Here is a 24,297-nt window from a genome sequence, read left to right on the forward strand (position 1 = left end):
AAGGAACCACAATCTCCTGATTAATGTTACGATCAGAAAAGACCGTAGGAAGAAAACCCAACCCACACAGCCTTATCAGCATGAAAAACTAGGTAAGGAGGCTCACATTGCAAGGCCGCCATCTCAGAGACTCTGCGGGCCGAAGCAATAGCCAGTAGAAAAAGAACCTTCCAAGACAGTAATTTTATGTCAACTGAATGCATAGGCTCAAACGGAGCCCTGCACTAAACTTTAAGAACTAAATTTAAACTCCAAGGAGGAGCCAGAGGTCTAAACATAGGCCTGATTCTGGACAGAGCCTGAACAAAAGACTGAACATCAGGAAGCTCAGCGAGCCTCTTGTGCAATAACACAGATAGAGCCGAAATCTGTCCTTTTTAGGGAACTAGCAGAAAGGCCCTTCTCCATACCATCCTGGAGAAAGGAAAGAATCTTGGAAAACTTGACCTTATGTCAGGTGAAAAAAATGTTTTGATATATCAGCGCTGAGATATATCCTAAGCTGTGAAACACAAAAGGGGGCCTAACCAATCCCCTAAAGGAAAAGAATCTCAAAACAATGATAGTGATCACAGCGCCAATCGGCCTAAGGATAATTGCACACTCACACTGAAAAGGATTGAATAAATTTATTTTACAAATAGGTACTAATAAAATCAATATTGATCTGGACAAGAATAAAATAGCATAAAATTTATAAACATAAAGATCTATTATTTAAAATAAACACACAAAAAAATAAATATCACAAGTTAAATAATCCCAAGATGGGGGCAAACAATCCGGAAATAGAGTGGACTAATACGTCTACTCCGTTGACAACAGTTGTGTTGCAATAAGGGTCTAATCTAAATAGGGGTGTAGCCTAGTGTTTCTGACCGTGGGTGAGCAAGGACTAAAACCACTAGACTGATAAACCCTTAAAGGAGGCAGAAAAGCGTTAATGGCACCGTTTAGGGCCTAAGCTTGGTAAGTAAAGTGCAGAAAATAAAGCACGATAAATGTCAATGGGATTATGGATCCATATCCAAGGGTCAGCTCCAGTAAAGATCCTACAATCAGAGTGCTTGACATCAGCCGCACTCAAATTAAGGTCTATGAACTAACCCCTGTTACAGGGATATCTGGCTAACCAGTATATGTTAGTATGACATAAAATATTGAACAATAGAAAATAGACGCCTCGGTGATCAATACATGGATTACTACAATCAGTACAGCATTCTAAATGAACGAAATACAAAAATACAGAGAGAACGGTGTGGACAACACAACTAGTGCTAATTCCCCAGACCGTGTACAATGGTAAATCAAACTTTAAAAAGAAGAATGACTTTTCAACAAAAGATAACAATAAATTTCACAGTGCTAATGTGCGGAAGATATCAATGAAAATACACATGTGATCAACGTTTGTGCGAACAACGTTTGTGCCAAAGATGGGAAACAGGACAATAGTAAAAAATGGGGATAAAAATAAAAATAATAAATTATATATATAGGTGATGTGTCGTGTAGTGTCTTTGAAAACAAATCTCTGTGAACTCCTGTTGGGACAAAGGGAAAAAAGAAAAGAAAAAACTGTCGACAAAAAATAGAAAATATGTGAAACACAGTGAAAAATTGACTGAGTGAGGAAAAATAAAATTGAAAAATATAAAAATATAAAAATAGAACTAATAAATGTCAATGCACCAATCAGGTTAGTGAAAAAACCCCAGTCTATTACAGACTACAGTCTATTGGAAAAGTTCCATTATAGAAGTTTATCCGTTGAAGAAATAGTAGTAGCTGGAAAAAAAAAGGAGTTATCCGGGAAATCCTTTGAACAATCCGGCTGTGAAAGTATCGTTGATTCCTAAAAACAGAAATAAAACATAGTGTGGCAAAGTTTTCTAAAATGAGAATAATCAGAAAGATGCTTACCAATGTGTAGTCTACGCGTTTCGGTCCCCACAGGACCTTTATCAAGACTCATAAAGGTCCTGTGGGGACCGAAACGCGTAGACTACACATTGGTAAGCATCTTTCTGATTATTCTCATTTTAGAAAACTTTGCCACACTATGTTTTATTTCTGTTTTTAGGAATCAACGATACTTTCACAGCCGGATTGTTCAAAGGATTTCCCGGATAACTCCTTTTTTTTTCCAGCTACTACTATTTCTTCAACGGATAAACTTCTATAATGGAACTTTTCCAATAGACTGTAGTCTGTAATAGACTGGGGTTTTTTCACTAACCTGATTGGTGCATTGACATTTATTAGTTCTATTTTTATATTTTTATATTTTTCAATTTTATTTTTCCTCACTCAGTCAATTTTTCACTGTGTTTCACATATTTTCTATTTTTTGTCGACAGTTTTTTCTTTTCTTTTTTCCCTTTGTCCCAACAGGAGTTCACAGAGATTTGTTTTCAAAGACACTACACGACACATCACCTATATATATAATTTATTATTTTTATTTTTATCCCCATTTTTTACTATTGTCCTGTTTCCCATCTTTGGCACAAACGTTGTTCGCACAAACGTTGATCACATGTGTATTTTCATTGATATCTTCCGCACATTAGCACTGTGAAATTTATTGTTATCTTTTGTTGAAAAGTCATTCTTCTTTTTAAAGTTTGATTTACCATTGTACACGGTCTGGGGAATTAGCACTAGTTGTGTTGTCCACACCGTTCTCTCTGTATTTTTGTATTTCGTTCATTTAGAATGCTGTACTGATTGTAGTAATCCATGTATTGATCACCGAGGCGTCTATTTTCTATTGTTCAATATTTTATGTCATACTAACATATACTGGTTAGCCAGATATCCCTGTAACAGGGGTTAGTTCATAGACCTTAATTTGAGTGCGGCTGATGTCAAGCACTCCGATTGTAGGATCTTTACTGGAGCTGACCCTTGGATATGGATCCATAATCCCATTGACATTTATCGTGCTTTATTTTCTGCACTTTACTTACCAAGCTTAGGCCCTAAACGGTGCCATTAACGCTTTTCTGCCTCCTTTAAGGGTTTATCAGTCTAGTGGTTTTAGTCCTTGCTCACCCACGGTCAGAAACACTAGGCTACACCCCTATTTAGATTAGACCCTTATTGCAACACAACTGTTGTCAACGGAGTAGACGTATTAGTCCACTCTATTTCCGGATTGTTTGCCCCCATCTTGGGATTATTTAACTTGTGATATTTATTTTTTTGTGTGTTTATTTTAAATAATAGATCTTTATGTTTATAAATTTTATGCTATTTTATTCTTGTCCAGATCAATATTGATTTTATTAGTACCTATTTGTAAAATAAATTTATTCAATCCTTTTCAGTGTGAGTGTGCAATTATCCTTAGGCCGATTGGCGCTGTGATCACTATCATTGTTTTGAGATTCTTATGTCAGGTGAATCCACGCTCTTCACACCAGAATAAGTAGGTCCTCCACACCTTATGATAGATGAGACGAGTGACCGGCTTTCAAGCTTGAATGACAGTATCAATCACTCTCTCAGAAAAACCTCTCTTGGATAGGACTAAGCGTTCAATCTCCACGCAGTCAGCCTCAAAGAATCTAGATTTTGATGAGCAAAAGGACCCTGTTCAGGCAGATCCCTGTGACAAGGTAATCTCCATGTAGGAGATGAAGACATCCCCACCAGGTCCGCGGCCACGATGGAGCAATTAGTATTGCAGAAGCTTGCTCCTACTTGATGCGGGCCACTACACGAGGGAGAAGTGGTAAAGGTGGAAAAATGTAAAATAGACTAAACTTCAAAGGCACTGCTAATGCATCTATCAGCGCTGCCTGAGGATCCCTGGACCGCGACCTGTATCTGGGTAGCATGGTATTGAGTCGGGACACCATGAGATCTATCTCCATTGTCCCCCATCTTTTGCAAATCTCCGCAAGCACCTCGGGATGGAGAGACCATTCCCCGGACGAAATAATTGTCTGCTGAGGAAATCCGCTTCCCAGCTGTCCACACCCCGAATGTGGATCGCCGATAGCGAGCATTTGTGGGCCTCCGCCTATTCCAGAATCTTAGATACTTCCCTCATTGCTATGGAGCTCCTTGTTCCCCCCCCTTTAGTTGATGTAATCCACCGAGGTTAGGTTGTCTGATTGGAATCTGATAAACTTGGACAAACCCAAAAGAGGCCAAGCCTTCAGAGCATTGAAGATCACTCGAAGTTCCAAAATGTTGATCGGAAGGAGAGATTAGTCTCGAGTCCACAGGCCTTCCTGGCACCCTCAAAACAGCTCCCCATTCTGATAGACTTGCGTCCGTAGTCACAATCTCCCATGATGGTCTCAAGAAGGATGTCCCTTGGGACAGGTGATCTGGACAGAGCCACCAAGAAAGCGATTCTCTCGAACGGTTGTCCAGAGAAATCTGTTATGACAGATCTGAGTGGTCGCCGTTCCACTGACTCGGCATGCACAGCTGAAGAGGCCTGAGATGGAATCTGGCAAATGGAATGAAGTCTATGCTGGACACCATGAGCCCAATTACCTCGATACACCGGACCACAGAGGGCCTTAAGGAGGTCTGTAGGGCAAGACAATTGGAAGTTAGCTTGTAACGTCTCTGGTTTGTAAGAATTATCCTCATGGATATGGAGTCTATTATCGTACCCAGGAATTACACCTTGGAACTAGAAACAAGAGAACTCTTTTCTAAGTTTATCTTCCATCCATGAGATCGAAGAAAAAATAGAAGAGCTTTTGAATGGTCCTCTGCTAGCCGACAGGATGGTGCCTGAACCAGGATGTCATCTACGTATGGCGCCACTGCTATCCCTCTGGTTCTCGCCACTGCATGGAGAGCCTCCAGAACCTATGTAATGACTCTTGGGGCAGTAGCTAGACCAAATGGAAGTGCAACAAACTGGAAGTGCTGGTCCAGGAACGCAAATCTCAGGAACTTGAAGTGTTCCTTGTGGACTGGAACGTGAAGGTAAGCATCCTTCATGTCTATCGTAGTCATGAACTGTCCTTCCTGGACTAAGGGCAGAATGGACCTTATCGTCTCCATTTTGGGACCGACAGGAACTTGTTTAAGCACTTTAGGTCCAGAATCGGGTGTAAAGTTCCCTCCTTCTTTGGGACCACAAAAAGGTTTGAGTAGTATCCCAGATCTCTTTCTGCTAGAGGTACCGGTACAATTATTCCCAGGGAGGAGAGATCCCTCACACACCCTAGAAAGGCCTCTTGTTTTTCTGGCCTTGAAGACAGGTTTGACAAGAGGAATCTGCCTCTGGGTGGATGAGATCTGAAACCTATCCTGTACCCCTGAGCGATGACCTCCAAGACCCAAGGATCTTGCACGTCCCCTAGCCAAGCCTTTAAAAAAAGAGAGATAGTCTGCCCCCCACACAATCCAGAGACAGATCGGGGCCACCCCATCATGCAGACTTTGACTCGGCGGGCTTCTTGTTCTGCTTGGATTTATTCCAAGACGGAGTCAGTTTCCAAGTTCCCTTGGGCTGATCAGGCTTCGCAGAGGGCTGCTGCCGTTGCGATTTATCCAAACGAAAGGGACGAACATTAGGACCTTGTCCCGTAGCTTTGTTCTTCTTATCCTGCGGTAAAAATGCACCCTTGCCTCCAGTGACGGTGGATATGATTGAGTCCAGGCCTGGACCAAAAAGAATCTTCCCCTTAAATGGCAGAGAAAGAAGTCTTGATTTTGAAATCATGTCCGCAGACCAAGACTTCAGCCAGAGTGCCCTACGAACTAGCACTGGAAAACCTGACGTCTTGGCATTCAGGCGAATAATCTGCATATTTGCATCACAAATAAAAGAATTAGCCACCCTTAAGTCCTTAATTCTTTCCTGGATCGTGTAAAGGGGACCCTCCACCTCGATCAACTCAGATAAAGAGTAGCAACAATAGGTAGCGGCTCCAGCCACCGCAGCAACCACAACTGCCAGTTGAAACAAATATCCTGTGTGCTTAAACATCTTTCTCAACAGAGTTTCTAGCTTCTTATCCATGGGCTCTTTAAACGAGGAACTATCCCCAAGCGGGAAAGTAGTGCGTTTAGCAAGCGTAGAGATAGCACCATCCAGCTTAGGGATGGAACATCACAACTCTAATCCGGAACCGGGAATAACAAAGGAAAAAGAAGGGGAAAAGGAAGAACCAAATCTTTCCCATTCATTCTTAATAATATTTTTTGCCATCTTTACAGGAACCGGGAAAGTTTGTGGTAAAACCCTGTCCTTGCAGACCTTATCTAGTTTAGGAATACAGGGTTCCTCAGGTAATTTTGGTTCTATTCAAATCAAAATATAAAGTCTGGTTCCTCCGCAGCTGGAGGTTTAGAGGCAGCAGATGCCGACCCAGAAAGAGCATCCTCAAAAGTATCAGAGGCGTCTTCATCATCAGATAATCTTGTATCAAATAAATCCAATAAGTTAGTAGATGACCCCTGGGAAGGATAGCAATATTTGACCTTTCACTTACGCTTAGCGGGGCAAGGAAAAGCAATGAAGGCCGCAGACACTGCTGTTTGTAGCTGTAGCTTCAGTAAAGTTTGGCGGTAAGAGGGCCCCTCCAGAAGGAGGATTAGCAGTGCAATGGGAAGCTGCATGTGTAATAGGAGATGATAGCAGGGAACGCACCTCACGGGACGGAGACTTCTCAGAGGTGGATAGCTCAATGGTACTAAACATATTGGCTTTCTTAGATAAAATTACTTTATCAAGGCAAGTGGAACATAATAACCCTCCATAAAGGAACTACTCCGTATCTTCTGACACTTCACTGCCAACCTCCTGTGACGATAGGCAAAGAATGACTGGGATATGAGGGAAGTGGGGGAGGTATTTAAGCCTTTGGCTGGGGTGTCTTTGCATCCTCCTGGTGGCCGGGTTCTGTATTCCCACAAGTAAGGAATGAAGCCGTGGACTCTACTCATATTAAAGGGACACACAATCAAAATCATTATTCAGATAGAGCATGCCATTTTAAACAGCTTAACTAAACGTGCACAGTCTTTTTATATTTAAACCTTTTGAGTCACCAGCTCTTACTGAGCTTGTGCAAGAATAAGTGTGTATGCATTTGTGAATGGCTGATGGCTGTCACATGGTACGTGTATGCATTTGTGATTGGCTGATGGCTATCACATGGTACAGGGGGAGTGGAAAAAGACATAACTTTTAAAATTGTCAGAAAAAAAACCTACTACTTATTTGAAGTTCAGACTAAGTGCTATTGCATTGTCTTGTTATCTTGCACTTGTTGATTATGCAAATCTACTGTGTTGACTGGTCCTTTAAGAAGGAAAAAACCACTACATATTAATGTAATGTTTTAGACTGTAACTTTACAAGGTAAATAGTTTTCTTGTTTCTCTGCATCTGGGGGGGGTGTACATATATGCAGATTACCATACGCGATATATAAAACACTACATAGACATGCAAGACTATTAGACTTCAGACCAGGGAGCTGTACTGCCTTTGCCTTTATTAATGGCACCTATGAAATGATTTTGCCTATCTCTCTGTATATACACATAATACAATACACATCAGGCCTCTGCTGGCTCAGTTGGACAGACATCGGCTATACATGCTTCTAATCACTTGTTTTGTCACGGGATATAACAGCCTTTTGTAATGTTCAGGATGCTCCTATGACTTCAAAAGAAGTTTGCCATCGGTCAGTAATGCACGTGTGTGAGCAAAACACACAGTATCACACTGTCACACACCATAGGCCAGCGCGCTTACGCACATACAATCCCAGCTGCCTACCTAGAGGGCAACTCTGCAAAGTATTTTGATTTGAGCAAACAGCAAACGTGGGAAGCGTTAAGAACAGGCCTCTAGCCATTCAGGCATGTGATCCTCTTTAGACTAATAGGTTAGGATTTGTAACTATTTCCTCACAGGAAGCCCCCTGTCTTACAGAGGTTATGTTAGACACAAACATAATTTATATACAAGTTTAATACCTGAGAGACAACTTTATGCATCTGTTATACAACGCAATGTATGTCAGTGTCTAAACCTGATGACTGCAGCAACACAGCCGATGACCGCAGCAACACCGCCGGTGACCGCAGCAACACCGCCGGTGACCGCAGCAACACCGCCGGTGACCGCAGCAACACAGCCGGTGACCGCAGCAACACAGCCGGTGACCGCAGCAACACAGCCGGTGACCGCAGCAACACAGCCGGTGACCGCAGCAACACACCAGGCAGAAAGCTCTCACTGTAAGAGCCACACTAGACACTATGGGGCGTTGCATGACCTTGCAGGAAGATTGCTAACACTTATCTCAGTGCTTTTGACAGACTTGAATTTTAGCCAATTAGTGCCCTCTCATAAGTAACTCCACAGGTGTGAACACAAAGAAATTAGCATATGAGCCTACCTAGCTTTAGCTTTCAACTAAGAATACCAAGAGAACAAAGCAAATTTGATGAAAAAAGGGTGAAGCTGTATTATTCTGAGATCACACTGCAGTTATTTGTTATACGCAGCTTTACCCTGAGCTGGGTGCAGACGTCTCACAATGAACGTATAGAAAGCAACCTGCACCTGTATTACATTAATATCTATATTAGCCGTAACACATACACCGTGAAAGGTGTCACATTCCAGAGAGCACCATTAGGGAAGATATTTAGGGTCACTAGTCACTCTGAGGTCTGTGCTATAACGGCTCTCTGATATTGAGAGAACGTAGTCCAATGTAAAGGTGTATCCGCCCGTGTATTTATATGGGATATTTGTCTGTAGGAACGTTTATGACACAAGTGAAACATATGCGCATATTATTGGGGCGTTTCTCAGCTGCCTTCGTTACATATTACGATTTCCCAGTATTCTCCAGCTATAAAGCGCAGACAGCGACATTAGTACTACAGTTACATACTATAGGCATATGTGCACGTTACCTGCTATCTTGATGTTCATGTGATTGTCCAACAAGAGGTTTTCAGCTTTCAGATCTCGGTGCACAATTTTCCGACTATGACAATACTCCACAGCTGATAGAATCTGCCAGAACTTTCTCCTGGCCTCCGATTCGCTGAGACGACCATGATTTGCCAAGTAATCTGCGCAAAAAGAAAACCTGTGTCATAATCGCATCACTAGCTTTATTAACACCACCAATATCATACAAAGGCACAGAACTGTACAAGAAAGAACAGGACTTATTTATTACATACAACCATAACATTATCATTATATCATGGCTCAAACATTCATAGAAAACTCAGAAGCCTCCTATATGCAGGACATGATGAAACCCAACATTTCTTTAGGATTCGGACAGAACATTCAACTTTACACAACGTTTAATGTACTTCTATTATCAACTTTACGTCATTCTCTTGGTATCCTTTGCTGAAAGAGCAGCAATGCACTACTGGGAGCTAGCTGGTCAGATGAGCCAATGACGAGACATATACGCAGCTAGCTCCCAGTAGTGATTGGCTGTTCCTTCAGCAAAGGATACCAAGAGAATGAAGTCAATGTGATAATATAAGTACAAGTTAATTACAAGTGTATGTTATATCTGAATTATGAAAGAAGAAAAAAACATTTGAGTTTCATTTCCCTTCAATGGATTTTTATTACATATAATCTAAAACTTCAGTAGACGGAAATAACATTTCAGGAGCTGTGCGCTGGGAATGGTCAGGCCCTGCAGTATATAAACCATCACCCATAAGCGGGCGGCTGTGCTAACACGATGGTCAGACCCTGCAGTATATAAACATCACCGATAAGGGGGCGGCTGTGCTAAGACAATGGTCAGACCCTGCAGTATATAAACATCACCCATAAGGGGGCGGCTGTGCTAAGACGATGGTCAGACCCTGCAGTATATAAACATCACCGATAAGGGGGGCGGCTGTGCTAAGACGATGGTCAGACCCTGCAGTATATAAACATCACCCATAAGGGGGCGGCTGTGCTAACACGATGGTCAGACCCTGCAGTATATAAACATCACCCATAAGCGGGCGGCTGTGCTAACACGATGGTCAGACCCTGCAGTATATAAACATCACCCATAAGGGGGCGGCTGTGCTAACACGATGGTCAGACCCTGCAGTATATAAACATCACCCATAAGGGGGCGGGGCTGTGCTAACACGATGGTCAGACCCTGCAGTATATAAACATCACCCATAAGCGGGCGGCTGTGCTAACACGATGGTCAGACCCTGCAGTATATAAACATCACCCATAAGCGGGCGGCTGTGCTAACACGATGGTCAGACCCTGCAGTATATAAACATCACCCATAAGCGGGCGGCTGTGCTAACACGATGGTCAGACCCTGCAGTATATAAACATCACCCATAAGCGGGCGGCTGTGCTAACACGATGGTCAGACCCTGCAGTATATAAACATCACCCATAAGGGGGCGGCTGTGCTAACACGATGGTCAGACCCTGCAGTATATAAACATCACCCATAAGCGGGCGGCTGTGCTAACACGATGGTCAGACCCTGCAGTATATAAACATCACCCATAAGGGGGCGGCTGTGCTAACACGATGGTCAGGCCCTGCAGTATATAAACATCACCCATAAGCGGGCGGCTGTGCTAACACGATGGTCAGACCCTGCAGTATATAAACATCACCCATAAGGGGGCGGCTGTGCTAACACGATGGTCAGACCCTGCAGTATATAAACATCACCCATAAGCGGGCGGCTGTGCTAACACGATGGTCAGACCCTGCAGTATATAAACATCACCCATAAGGGGGCGGCTGTGCTAACACGATGGTCAGACCCTGCAGTATATAAACATCACCCATAAGCGGGCGGCTGTGCTAACACGATGGTCAGACCCTGCAGTATATAAACATCACCCATAAGGGGGCGGCTGTGCTAACACGATGGTCAGACCCTGCAGTATATAAACATCACCCATAAGCGGGCGGCTGTGCTAACACGATGGTCAGACCCTGCAGTATATAAACATCACCCATAAGCGGGCGGCTGTGCTAACACGATGGTCAGACCCTGCAGTATATAAACATCACCCATAAGCGGGCGGCTGTGCTAACACGATGGTCAGACCCTGCAGTATATAAACATCACCCATAAGCGGGCGGCTGTGCTAACACGATGGTCAGACCCTGCAGTATATAAACATCACCCATAAGCGGGCGGCTGTGCTAACACGATGGTCAGACCCTGCAGTATATAAACATCACCCATAAGCGGGCGGCTGTGCTAACACGATGGTCAGACCCTGCAGTATATAAACATCACCCATAAGCGGGCGGCTGTGCTAACACGATGGTCAGACCCTGCAGTATATAAACATCACCCATAAGGGGGCGGCTGTGCTAACACGATGGTCAGACCCTGCAGTATATAAACATCACCCATAAGCGGGCGGCTGTGCTAACACGATGGTCAGACCCTGCAGTATATAAACATCACCCATAAGCGGGCGGCTGTGCTAACACGATGGTCAGACCCTGCAGTATATAAACATCACCCATAAGCGGGCGGCTGTGCTAACACGATGGTCAGACCCTGCAGTATATAAACATCACCCATAAGCGGGCGGCTGTGCTAACACGATGGTCAGACCCTGCAGTATATAAACATCACCCATAAGCGGGCGGCTGTGCTAACACGATGGTCAGACCCTGCAGTATATAAACATCACCCATAAGCGGGCGGCTGTGCTAACACGATGGTCAGACCCTGCAGTATATAAACATCACCCATAAGCAGGCGGCTGTGCTAACACGATCCAATGACTGCTGAGTACAACTACCACAGAACGGTTATACTCATTCTGTCCTGTGTCTGCAGCTGTCTTCAAAGTCTTATTTTACCCCCTCACAGTTATCGGTTAGTGATGCTGCAGCTTCACAGCTTATATTTGTTCTACATAACACTGCACCAGCGTTCACATTGCGCTTTACATTTGCATGTGCTGGTATTACTGAGTGGAGCGCCAATATTGCACTCGTGTAAGCAATATTTTACGCTCCACTCACAATCTGGCCCTTAAAACGTTAACACAGTTAGCACAAGTTAGTAAGCGTGCTTCTCTAGCGCCATTCCAGGAAAGCTTTGGCTTCTTCGTTCCTGGAAACCCACCAGTATGACACAGCAGATGTGTGCTGCGCTCCTTATGCACTTATTAAATTAGCAGACACCCAAGCCAAACCCCTGCTCTAAAATCAGGAGAACTTTATAAATATACAAAAACATGAAGTATTTAAGGTACAAAAGGTATAAAACTGTATATGAAATGCAGATTTACTTCTTTTTAGTGAAACACTTATTTATGGATATATACATTTAATTTAACACTTTCCTCTGGCTTTAAAGTTGACTTTTATAAACGTCCGATCCTTCAGGTGTCACACAGACTGATACTACCTTAAAGTGATGGTAAAGTTTCCAATTCGTATAATCAGATCCGGAATGGAAATTATACTTTATATGGACTTTAGTTCATCCATTCTAATGAAAATGCGCTAAAACTTACTTTTTAATATAGCTATGAAATTCTAATACCCCATGCTCCGGCCGCCCACTTAAAAAGTCATTTCTTTTGGGAGCTAACTGTTTCAACTGTTCTCCAATCAGTGCTCTGGCCATACGGCACTCAGACTATTTCTTATTTTGTAGCTGTAGCACAGAGTGGAAAACAGTTCAAACCGGAGCGTGGGATATTAGAATTTCATCACTTTATTAAAAAGTTATAGCGTATCTTCATTAGAATGGATGAACTAATATAATTTCCATTCCGGATCTGATTATACTAATTGGAAACTTTACAACGACTTTAAGGTAGCAGAATATGGAGATCTTAAAAGGGACACTGAACCCAATTTTTTTCTTTCATGATTCAGATAGAGCATGACATTTTAAGCAACTCTCTAGCTTAATAACAACAAGCAGGCGAGTAGCACTCTAATGAACAATATAAAGGTGCACAGGTGCTTCCTAGAAAAATAGATACACAACAACATAGAAAAGGGAGTAGAGACCCCACAATACGGAGTTTCTAAAAGTCTAGGCAAAATCAGCACAACTGTCTAATAAAAAAGCACACTAGAGATAAAAAGATAATCCTACATCCGATCATTCAAATCACATTCATACAGGGGATCCCATAGTAGCGCATGTAAAAACACACTGGTCGAGAGTTAGTCTGATGCACCAGAAATCTGTAGGATTAAATGTCATTCATACAGGGGATCCCATAGTAGCGCATGTAAAAACACACTTGTCGAGAGTTAGTCTGGTGCACCAGAAATCTGTAGGATTAAATGTCATTCATACAGGGGATCCCATAGTAGCGCATGTAAAAACACACTGGTCGAGAGTTAGTCTGATGCACCAGAAATCTGTAGGATTAAATGTCATTCATACAGGGGATCCCATAGTAGCGCATGTAAAAACACACTGGTCGAGAGTTAGTCTGGTGCACCAGAAATCTGTAGGATTAAATGTCATTCATATAGGGGATCCCATAGTAGCGCATGTAAAAACACACTGGCCGAGAGTTAGTCTGGTGCACCAGAAATCTGTAGGATTAAATGTCATTCATACAGGGGATCCCATAGTAGCGTATGTAAAAACACACTGGCCGAGAGTTAGTCTGGTGCACCAGAAATCTGTAGGATTAAATGTCATTCATACAGGGGATCCCATAGTAGCGCATGTAAAAACACACTGGCCGAGAGTTAGTCTGGTGCACCAGAAATCTGTAGGATTAAATGTCATTCATACAGGGGATCCCATAGTAGCGCATGTAAAAACACACTGGTCGAGAGTTAGTCTGATGCACCAGAAATCTGTAGGATTAAATGTCATTCATACAGGGGATCCCTTAGTAGCGCATGTAAAAACACACTGGTCGAGAGTTAGTCTGATGCACCAGAAATCTGTAGGATTAAATGTCATTCATACAGGGGATCCCTTAGTAGCGCATGTAAAAACACACTGGCCGAGAGTTAGTCTGGTGCACCAGAAATCTGTAGGATTAAATGTCATTCATACAGGGGATCCCATAGTAGCGCATGTAAAAACACACTGGCCGAGAGTTAGTCTGGTGCACCAGAAATCTGTAGGATTAAATGTCATTCATACAGGGGATCCCATAGTAGCGCATGTAAAAACACACTGGTCGAGAGTTAGTCTGGTGCACCAGAAATCTGTAGGATTAAATGTCATTCATACAGGGGATCCCATAGTAGCGCATGTAAAAACACACTGGCCGAGAGTTAGTCTGGTGCACCAGAAATCTGTAGGATTAAATGTCATTCATACAGGGGGATCCCATAGTGACATGACATTTAATCCTACAGATTTCTGGTGCACCAGACTAACTCTCGGCCAGTGTGTTTTTACATGCGCTACTATGGGATCCCCTGTATGAATGACATTTAATCCTACAGATTTCTGGTGCACCAGACTAACTCTCGGCCAGTGTGTTTTTACATGCGCTACTATGGGATCCCCTGTATGAATGACATTTAATCCTACAGATTTCTGGTGCACCAGACTAACTCTCGGCCAGTGTGTTTTTACATGCGCTGCTATGGGATCCCCTGTATGAATGACATTTAATCCTACAGATTTCTGGTGCACCAGACTAACTCTCGGCCAGTGTGTTTTTACATGCGCTGCTATGGGATCCCCTGTATGAATGACATTTAATCCTACAGATTTCTGGTGAACCAGACTAACTCTCGACCAGTGTGCTTTTACATGCGCTACTATGGGATCCCCTGTATGAATGACATTTAATCCTACAGATTTCTGGTGCACCAGACTAACTCTCGACAAGTGTGTTTTTACATGCGCTACTATGGGATCCCCTGTATGAATGACATTTAATCCTACAGATTTCTGGTGCACCAGACTAACTCTCGACCAGTGTGCTTTTACATGCGCTACTATGGGATCCCCTGTGTGAATATGATTTGAATGATTGGATGTAGGATTATCTTTTTATCTCTAGTGTGCTTTTTTATTAGACAGTTGTGCTGATTTTGCCTAGACTTTTAGAAACTCCGTATTGTGGGGTCTCTACTCCCTTTTCTATGTTGTTGTAAAACTTTCTAGCTTACTTTCATTATCAATTTTTCTTCGTTCTCTTGCTATCTTTATTTGAAAAAGAAGGCATCTAAGCTAAGGAGCCAGGGCATTTTTGATTCAGGTCCATGGACAGCACTTTTTTATCGGTGCTGTCCAATAAGCAAGGACAACCCAGGTTGTTTACCAAAAATAGGCCTGCATCTAAAGTCACATTCTTGCTTTTCAAATAAACATACCAAGAGAATGAAGAAAATTTGATAATAGTAGAAAATTACTGCTCTATCTGAATCACGAAAGAAAAAATTTGGGTTCAGTTTCCCTATTAAAAATAAGTCCAGAACTTCACTTGTTAGTCAGAAGTAGGTGCAAGCGTCACAACTAGTGTAAAAATACCATTCCTTATGAATATTTAATCAAGGCTTGGCGAGAATACAAGGCAAACAGCGAGCCAGTGTCGTTGAGACCAAGGTAACCTTGGCCGGCCTTCCATTAAAATTTTAGAAGAATTTCCTCCAATAAATGACATGGGTAGGTTTTAAGGAGCTTTGTGTTTGTGTGGGATACGGAACTGCGCAGTAAAAGCTTTCAGCAGTGCTCCTAATTACAACCACTTTCTGCACAAAGTCCTATTGGAGACCAGTGACCTTCACATCTCCTCTGCGCAGTTTCTAATGAGCTAGTTGAGTGATAGAGGCGAGCACGTCAGCCTGGAATAATCTCTGCTAAATGTCCCTCTATGTTTTGGAGTAATACTCAGCCCCTGGGGTATACACACCTGCATAGCTCCAGCAGACGGCTAGGGAATTTAACCCCTTCTTTGCTAGGCAGACTGTACAGTCAGTCAGGTGTCCTGTAGAAGCTGCTTATTAATATTTTCCTTGTTTGGCCAATTTAAAACCTGTCCTTCTTAAGTTTATTCTTTAAAAAAAAAAAATTGTTCCTTTGCTGAACAAACTTTTTTTATTTTTTTATTGTCAAACCTGTTCTACTGAAAGAACTATGGTACTTGTATCAGACAATGAGCATTAATACCGCAGTATGCAACATGCATTTCCTACTAGTTTTAATAGAAATCTAAACATCTTTTGCGTGACCTTTCTCACATGCAAATATAATGTTTTTATACGCACAATGGGCATGTTTTGCTATGGCGTCTCTGTAAGCGGGAAGTCTTTAGTGGAGCCTTAGGGTTATTAATTGGATCTGAGTGCTTTTCCCACTAAATGATAGTGCAGTGAGCAGCCACTAAGTGCCAAGCAATATTCCACTGACCTTTATGACACTGAAAGGGTTATACAGTGACTTTGCTTAGCCGTGACCGGTCTCATGTTACACTTCACCGGGGAGGTGATAAATGATCCCTTGTTAGCAGCCCTCATGAACAGAATATTTACAAAGGGCTGTGGATGACGCAGGAAGGCTCTTGGCATCTGTCTGTGATACTTTTTCTTCGTCCAGTAGGGGAATTTAGAGGGGGGGGGTCCTTTTAAGTCTCACCAGCGTTTACATTTTGAAAATGAAAAAGAAAAGCCAACAGGGCCCTTATATAGTAAAAACATCTGAAGCAAGATACGACTACCTTGTATAAACAAAACTGCCTATCACAGAATACGTAAACGTGTATTACAGCAGTGCTAGAGATTTACAGTCGTGTTAAACAGAGGGTATAGAACAAATTAAAGGGATATTAATCAGACAGATAATACTCATTTTAAAAACGTTTCCAATTTACTTCTATTTTCAAATTTGCTTTGTTCCCTGATATTCTGTGGTGAGGAGATACCTAGGTAGCATCTGTAGCACTACATGACAGGAAATGGTGCTACAATCTGATTAAATAAGATACAAGAATGTGCTGCTAAATGCGTCTGCTAGAAGCAAATCAGAGTGAGACTGATTGTGATTTACAAACTGATTAAATAAGATACAAGAATGTGCTACTAAATGCGTCTGCTAGAAGCAAATCAGAGTGAGACTGATTGTGATTTACAAACTGATTAAATAAGATACAACAAGAATGTGCTGCTAAATGCGTCTGCTAGAAGCAAATCAGAGTGAGACTGATTGTGATTTACAAACTAATTAAATAAGATACAAGAATGTGCTACTAAATGCGTCTGCTAGAAGCAAATCAGAGTGAGACTGATTGTGATTTACAAACTAATTAAATAAGATACAAGAATGCGCTGCTAAATGCGGCTGCTAGAAGCAAATCAGAGTGAGACTGATTGTGATTTACAAACGGATTAAAGATACAAGAATGTGCTGCTAAATGCGTCTGCTAGAAGCAAATCAGAGTGAGACTGATTGTGATTTACAAACTAATTAAATAAGATACAAGAATGTGCTGCTAAATGTGGCTGCTAGAAGCAAATCAGAGTGAGACTGATTGTGATTTACAAAATGGATTAAAGATACAAGAATGCACTGCTAAATGTGGCTGCTAGAAGCAAATCAGAGTGAGACTGATTGTGATTTACAAACTAATTAAATAAGATACAAGAATGCGCTGCTAAATGCGTCTGCTAGAAGCAAATCAGAGTGAGACTGATTGTGATTTACAAACTGATTAAATAAGATACAACAAGAATGTGCTGCTAAATGCGTCTGCTAGAAGCAAATCAGAGTGAGACTGATTGTGATTTACAAACTGATTAAATCAGATACAAGAATGTGCTACTAAATGCGTCTGCTAGAAGCAAATCAGAGTGAGACTGATTGTGATTTACAAACTGATTAAATAAGATACAACAAGAATGTGCTGCTAAATGCGTCTGCTAGAAGCAAATCAGAGTGAGACTGATTGTGATTTACAAACTGATTAAATAAGATACAACAAGAATGTGCTGCTAAATGCGTCTGCTAGAAGCAAATCAGAGTGAGACTGATTGTGATTTACAAACTGATTAAATAAGATAAAACAAGAATGTGCTGCTAGAAGCAAATCAGAGTGAGACTGATTGTGATTTACAAACTAATTAAATCAGATACAAGAATGTGCTGCTAAATGCGTCTGCTAGAAGCAAATCAGAGTGAGACTGATTGTGATTTACAAACTAATTAAATCAGATACAAGAATGTGCTGCTAAATGCGTCTGCTAGAAGCAAATCAGAGTGAGACTGATTGTGATTTACAAACTGATTAAATAAGATACAACAAGAATGCACTGCTAAATGTGGCTGCTAGAAGCAAATCAGAGTGAGACTGATTGTGATTTACAAACTGATTAAATAAGATACAACAAGAATGCACTGCTAAATGCGTCTGCTAGAAGCAAATCAGAGTGAGACTGATTGTGATTTACAAACTGATTAAATAAGATACAACAAGAATGCACTGCTAAATGTGTCTGCTAGAAGCAAATCAGAGTGAGACTGATTGTGATTTACAAACTAATTAAATCAGATACAAGAATGTGCTGCTAAATGCGTCTGCTAGAAGCAAATCAGAGTGAGACTGATTGTGATTTACAAACTGATTAAATAAGATACAACAAGAATGCACTGCTAAATGCGTCTGCTAGAAGCAAATCAGAGTGAGACTGATTGTGATTTACAAACTAATTAAATAAGATACAACAAGAATGCACTGCTAAATGCGTCTGCTAGAAGCAAATCAGAGTGAGACTGATTGTGATTTACAAACTAATTAAATAAGATACAACAAGAATGCACTGCTAAATGCGTCTGCTAGAAGCAAATCAGAGTGAGACTGATTGTGATTTACAAACGAATTAAATCAGATACAACAAGACAAACACAAGTCAGAACTGCCTCCGCACACAACTAGAAACGCTGTTATCAATGATTCGCCCTTTGTGATCAGTATCCAGTGGGATAATAAACTTCCTCTCCTCTTGTAAATATATATTCTTTTTATGCTGTTTAGAAATCTTTACTTGGCTACAAACGAATATTTACTTAAGACAAAAAAAACAAAGCAGCGATATGACTGTATATGAATGACACTTTTATATGTGACACAAAGCAGCCTGCGCACAGCTTATTTATTAGTCATCTTGTTGTAACTGACCACAGTACAAGTTCTCAGTAGAAAACTAAAGAGAATTTATTACTATTATAATTGTCAAGTTCATTATGTTCTATACTTTATTCTTGATCACTTCTCTGTGCCCTATAATCATTTGTGCAAGCACAACTGGTGTTATTTAGTTGTGCATCCTCTGTCTCATAAGGTAACCATGGTACCGAAACCACAGAATTTCCTACCACCAAATCTACATTTGGTACAAAATATGCATTAGTCTAAAGTATAATTAAAATAAGATATCTATAGCTGTAGTCTATAATTATACTTTAAACAAACAATACAAATAAAACAAAAGTATCTACAATCATTTTTTGCAAACAGCACTTGGGAGTAATATTTATTTGAGTAGAAAAGTGTCTCAATTAAACACCTCATTTTTCAAATGCTACCAACTGCAGACTGGAGTGAATAATGCTGCATCATTTATTGTATAGTGTGCAATGTATATAGCTGTTTCTGTGTCTTGTGAATACTGCTGCATCAGTTATTGTATAGTGTGCAATGTATATAGCTGTTTCTGTGTCTTGTGAATACTGCTGCATCAGTTATTGTATAGTGTGCAATGTATATAGCCGTTTCTTTGTCTTGTGAATACTGCTGTATCAATTATTGTATAGTGTGCAATGTATATAGCTGTTTCTGTGTCTTGTGAATACTGCTGCATCATTTATTGTATAGTGTGCAATGTATATAGCTGTTTCTGTGTCTTGTGAATAATGCTGCATCATTTATTGTATAGTGTGCAATGTATATAGCGGTTTCTGTGTCTTGTGAATACTGCTGCATCAGTTATTGTATAGTGTGCAATGTATATAGCTGTTTCTGTGTCTTGTGAATACCGCTGCATCAGTTATTGTATAGTGTGCAATGTATATAGCTGTTTCTGTGTCTTGTGAATAATGCTGCATCATTTATTGTATAGTGTGCAATGTATATAGCTGTTTCTGTGTCTTGTGAATACTGCTGCATCAGTTATTGTATAGTGTGCAATGTATATAGCTGTTTCTGTGTCTTGTGAATACTGCTGCATCATTTATTGTATAGTGTGCAATGTATATAGCGGTTTCTGTGTCTTGTGAATACTGCTGCATCAGTTATTGTATAGTGTGCAATGTATATAGCTGTTTCTGTGTCTTGTGAATACTGCTGCATCATTTATTGTATAGTGTGCAATGTATATAGCTGTTTCTGTGTCTTGTGAATAATGCTGCATCATTTATTGTATAGTGTGCAATGTATATAGCTGTTTCTGTGTCTTGTGAATAATGCTGCATCATTTATTGTATAGTGTGCAATGTATATAGCTGTTTCTGTGTCTTGTGAATAATGCTGCATCATTTATTGTATAGTGTGCAATGTATATAGCTGTTTCTGTGTCTTGTGAATACTGCTGCATCAGTTATTGTATAGTGTGCAATGTATATAGCTGTTTCTGTGTCTTGTGAATAATGCTGCATCAGTTATTGTATAGTGTGCAATGTATATAGCTGTTTCTGTGTCTTGTGAATACTGCTGCATCATTTATTGTATAGTGTGCAATGTATATAGCTGTTTCTGTGTCTTGTGAATACTGCTGCATCAGTTATTGTATAGTGTGCAATGTATATAGCTGTTTCTGTGTCTTGTGAATAATGCTGCATCATTTATTGTATAGTGTGCAATGTATATAGCTGTTTCTGTGTCTTGTGAATACTGCTGCATCATTTATTGTATAGTGTGCAATGTATATAGCTGTTTCTGTGTCTTGTGAATACTGCTGCATCATTTATTGTATAGTGTGCAATGTATATAGCTGTTTCTGTGTCTTGTGAATAATGCTGCATCATTTATTGTATAGTGTGCAATGTATATAGCTGTTTCTGTGTCTTGTGAATAATGCTGCATCAGTTATTGTATAGTGTGCAATGTATATAGCTGTTTCTGTGTCTTGTGAATACTGCTGCATCAGTTATTGTATAGTGTGCAATGTATATAGCTGTTTCTGTGTCTTGTGAATACTGCTGCATCAGTTATTGTATAGTGTGCAATGTATATAGCTGTTTCTGTGTCTTGTGAATACTGCTGCATCAGTTATTGTATAGTGTGCAATGTATATAGCTGTTTCTGTGTCTTGTGAATACTGCTGCATCATTTATTGTATAGTGTGCAATGTATATAGCTGTTTCTGTGTCTTGTGAATACTGCTGCATCAGTTATTGTATAGTGTGCAATGTATATAGCTGTTTCTGTGTCTTGTGAATACTGCTGCATCAGTTATTGTATAGTGTGCAATGTATATAGCTGTTTCTGTGTCTTGTGAATACTGCTGCATCAGTTATTGTATAGTGTGCAATGTATATAGCTGTTTCTGTGTCTTGTGAATAATGCTGCATCAGTTATTGTATAGTGTGCAATGTATATAGCTGTTTCTGTGTCTTGTGAATACTGCTGCATCAGTTATTGTATAGTGTGCAATGTATATAGCTGTTTCTGTGTCTTGTGAAGGATGCTGCCTAAACTACCAAACACGTGTATGTGTTATACAATATGGAACACATCTTTGTTCTGGAAGCTTTTAGCATTATATATTGTAATGTATGTCACTTCTTCACATCCAGAACGTACATGGCGAGATAAACAGATCTCAAGCTAAATTTGTCTTTCTAAACTTCTTTGAGGAACCTTACAGTACTGATGAAACTTCTTAGATAATTCCACCATAGCTGAGAGCTTTAGAGACTCGGGTCCTAGGAGAGGAACCTGGGCCCTATTCCTATGACATGAAGTTGACTTACTGTACAAAATAAATGCTACACCTCAATGTTGGGTGAATGTGTGCAAGTAAGAAGAAACCCCTAGATACCTCTAGGGAAGGTGGGTAATTATAACTAACATTGGACCCCCTTAAATAAGCCTATGTATATAAAGGAGAGTAGTGCTTAATGCCTTATGGTATACAACTTATATAACTATAATATAAGCTTTTTTGAGACAGATGTCTATATAGTGAGGCCCAGGAGTATACACGTGTCTTGAGCACTATATATTATACATTGTTGCAAACACAGCTGACATATAGTGCTCAAGACGTGTGCATGCTCCTGAGCATATCTACATATGAACTTCAACAAAGTATACCAAGGGAACTAGTTAAATCTGATTGAGTAAATTGCTGTATTTGTTATAAATCAAATGCTCTATCTGAATCACGAGACTTTGATTTTTCTGTATCTTTAACATGTTTTGGAAAGAAAAAGAAAGCAAAATTAAAATTGAAATGTTGATTCTCATAGGCACTGTAGTCTACAGAAATCGGCATCTGAAAGACAGTTTTAATTGCTTCGGGTGTGTGTTTTTTGTTTGTTTAAACTTAATATTACATTTAACACATACAAAAAAAGTGAAATAAACGGCAAATGTTAAACAGTGATTTAGAGCAAACACGAGCGCTCCTGATTTATTTACAAATATGCTAAAACATGCGTCCCTTCATTATTGTGCATGTCCCAAACAAATAGGTTTTATGTAATGAAAAAGAATTATAAACGGCCTTTCTAGGAAACATAACGCAGGGCATTGTATAGATGCCTACATCATACTCACATAGTCTCTGCAGACCTTATTCATGCATATAGTATATACAGCTGAGCACTACATTATAGCGGCTCCCAGACAAAAACCGCCACACGTTATTCAACATTTAAATCCACCCAGAGAAACAATACGTTTTCCAATCTCACCACAACTTCTAGCAACACTTTGAACTGTGTACTGAGATATTCCTAAAAAATATCCTCACTTTCTAGTGCTCTGTTCCCAAAATGAATCCGTATGCTGTGAAGTGCCAAGCGATTCCTTTTCAACTCCTTGCAAAAAGCATTCGGCAACAAATACACTGGGCAGCAGACATCAAAAAAAGGGATTTCACTGAAGAATAAAGCTGAAAACGATCGTCAAATGGTACAGTCAAGACAATGGTTTATCATGGTGAAGAGTAAAACACAAACTAAGACTGGTACCCCATTTGTTCTGGTGCAATACAAGGATATGACCTTGTTGGTCACTAAATAAGGAAACTTGTGGGGTGCAACTTGTGTTTTATTTCACTCTCTGCGTGTTTTTACTAATACAGTTAAAGTTTTCTGAATCCCACTTTGACAATACTATACAACTGTGCATTATATTTACATTTCTAGTCCCAGAAACGATATTTGTTCACTGTTTATTTATGGAATAATCTTCACTGTGATCCAGTAAATGCTGGAGGTGTAAGATTAACATAAATAGGGTGAGCAAATATTTTGGCGCTACAAATTCTGTACACATTTTTTAAATCTAAACTAATGCGGAATGAAGGCTGAGCATTAACCCCTTAAGGACCAGGCATTTCAGACTAAAACTTTCCCAAAAGATCAGAGCATTTTTGCCATCACTCAATTTAAACAGAAATAGAGCCTTGTTTTTTATTTTATTTACCCATCAAAACATTATATATATATTTTTTTTTTTTATAGACAACCAAAAGTATTGATCTAGGACCATTTTGGTATATTTCATGCCACCATTTCACTGCCAAATGTGATCAAATAAAAAAAATTACTAACTTTTTCACTAACTTTAGGTTTCTCACTGAAATTATTTACATACCAATTGTGCAATCATGGCACAAATGATTGTAAAAGCGTCTCTGGGATCACCTTTGTTCAGAAATAGATATATATGGCTTTGCCATTGTTTTTTGGTAATTAGAAGGCCGCCAATTACAACTGCACACCACACCTGACACTTCCCACCCCCTGATCCCTCTCTGATCCCTCTCAAACAGCTCTCTTCCCTCCCCACCCTCAACTGGACACCCCCATCTTAAGTACCGGCAGACAGTTGTATACCTTTTGTTTTTATTTGTATTATTGTTTTTTTAAGTGTACCTTCCCACCTCACTGGTCCCTCCAAAAAAGCTCTCTAACCCCCCCCCCCTCCAAAAAAAAAAAACTAGTTTCTGCCATCTTAGGTACTGGTATCTGCCTGTTTTCTATCCATTTTTTATTTAATAATTAAAAAAAATCTATTTTTTCTTTCTTTGTTTCTGTAGTGTAGCTACCTCCCCCCTCCAAAATCTTTTGTATTAAGCTGTATCTCATCATTCCTGTTGACGATTCCGATAATAAAAGTTGATCTTCACTTTAAATCCTGCGA

The 24,297-nt window shown here is 40.3% G+C and overlaps 1 protein-coding gene across 1 annotated transcript in view; it reads right to left on the bottom strand.

The window, feature by feature from the left end:
- The window catches only part of SIK2 (salt inducible kinase 2), a gene marked incomplete in the record, with an annotated part of 278,722 nt that overhangs the window by 118,635 nt on the left and 135,790 nt on the right, over positions 1–24,297 (bottom strand). The window contains 1 exon segment of the mRNA XM_053690110.1: positions 8,926–9,087. Coding sequence (XP_053546085.1) covers positions 8,926–9,087 — 162 coding nt within the window.

This window comes from Bombina bombina, chromosome 8 (assembly GCF_027579735.1).
Source record: "Bombina bombina isolate aBomBom1 chromosome 8, aBomBom1.pri, whole genome shotgun sequence".
Classification (NCBI taxonomy): domain Eukaryota; kingdom Metazoa; phylum Chordata; class Amphibia; order Anura; family Bombinatoridae; genus Bombina; species Bombina bombina.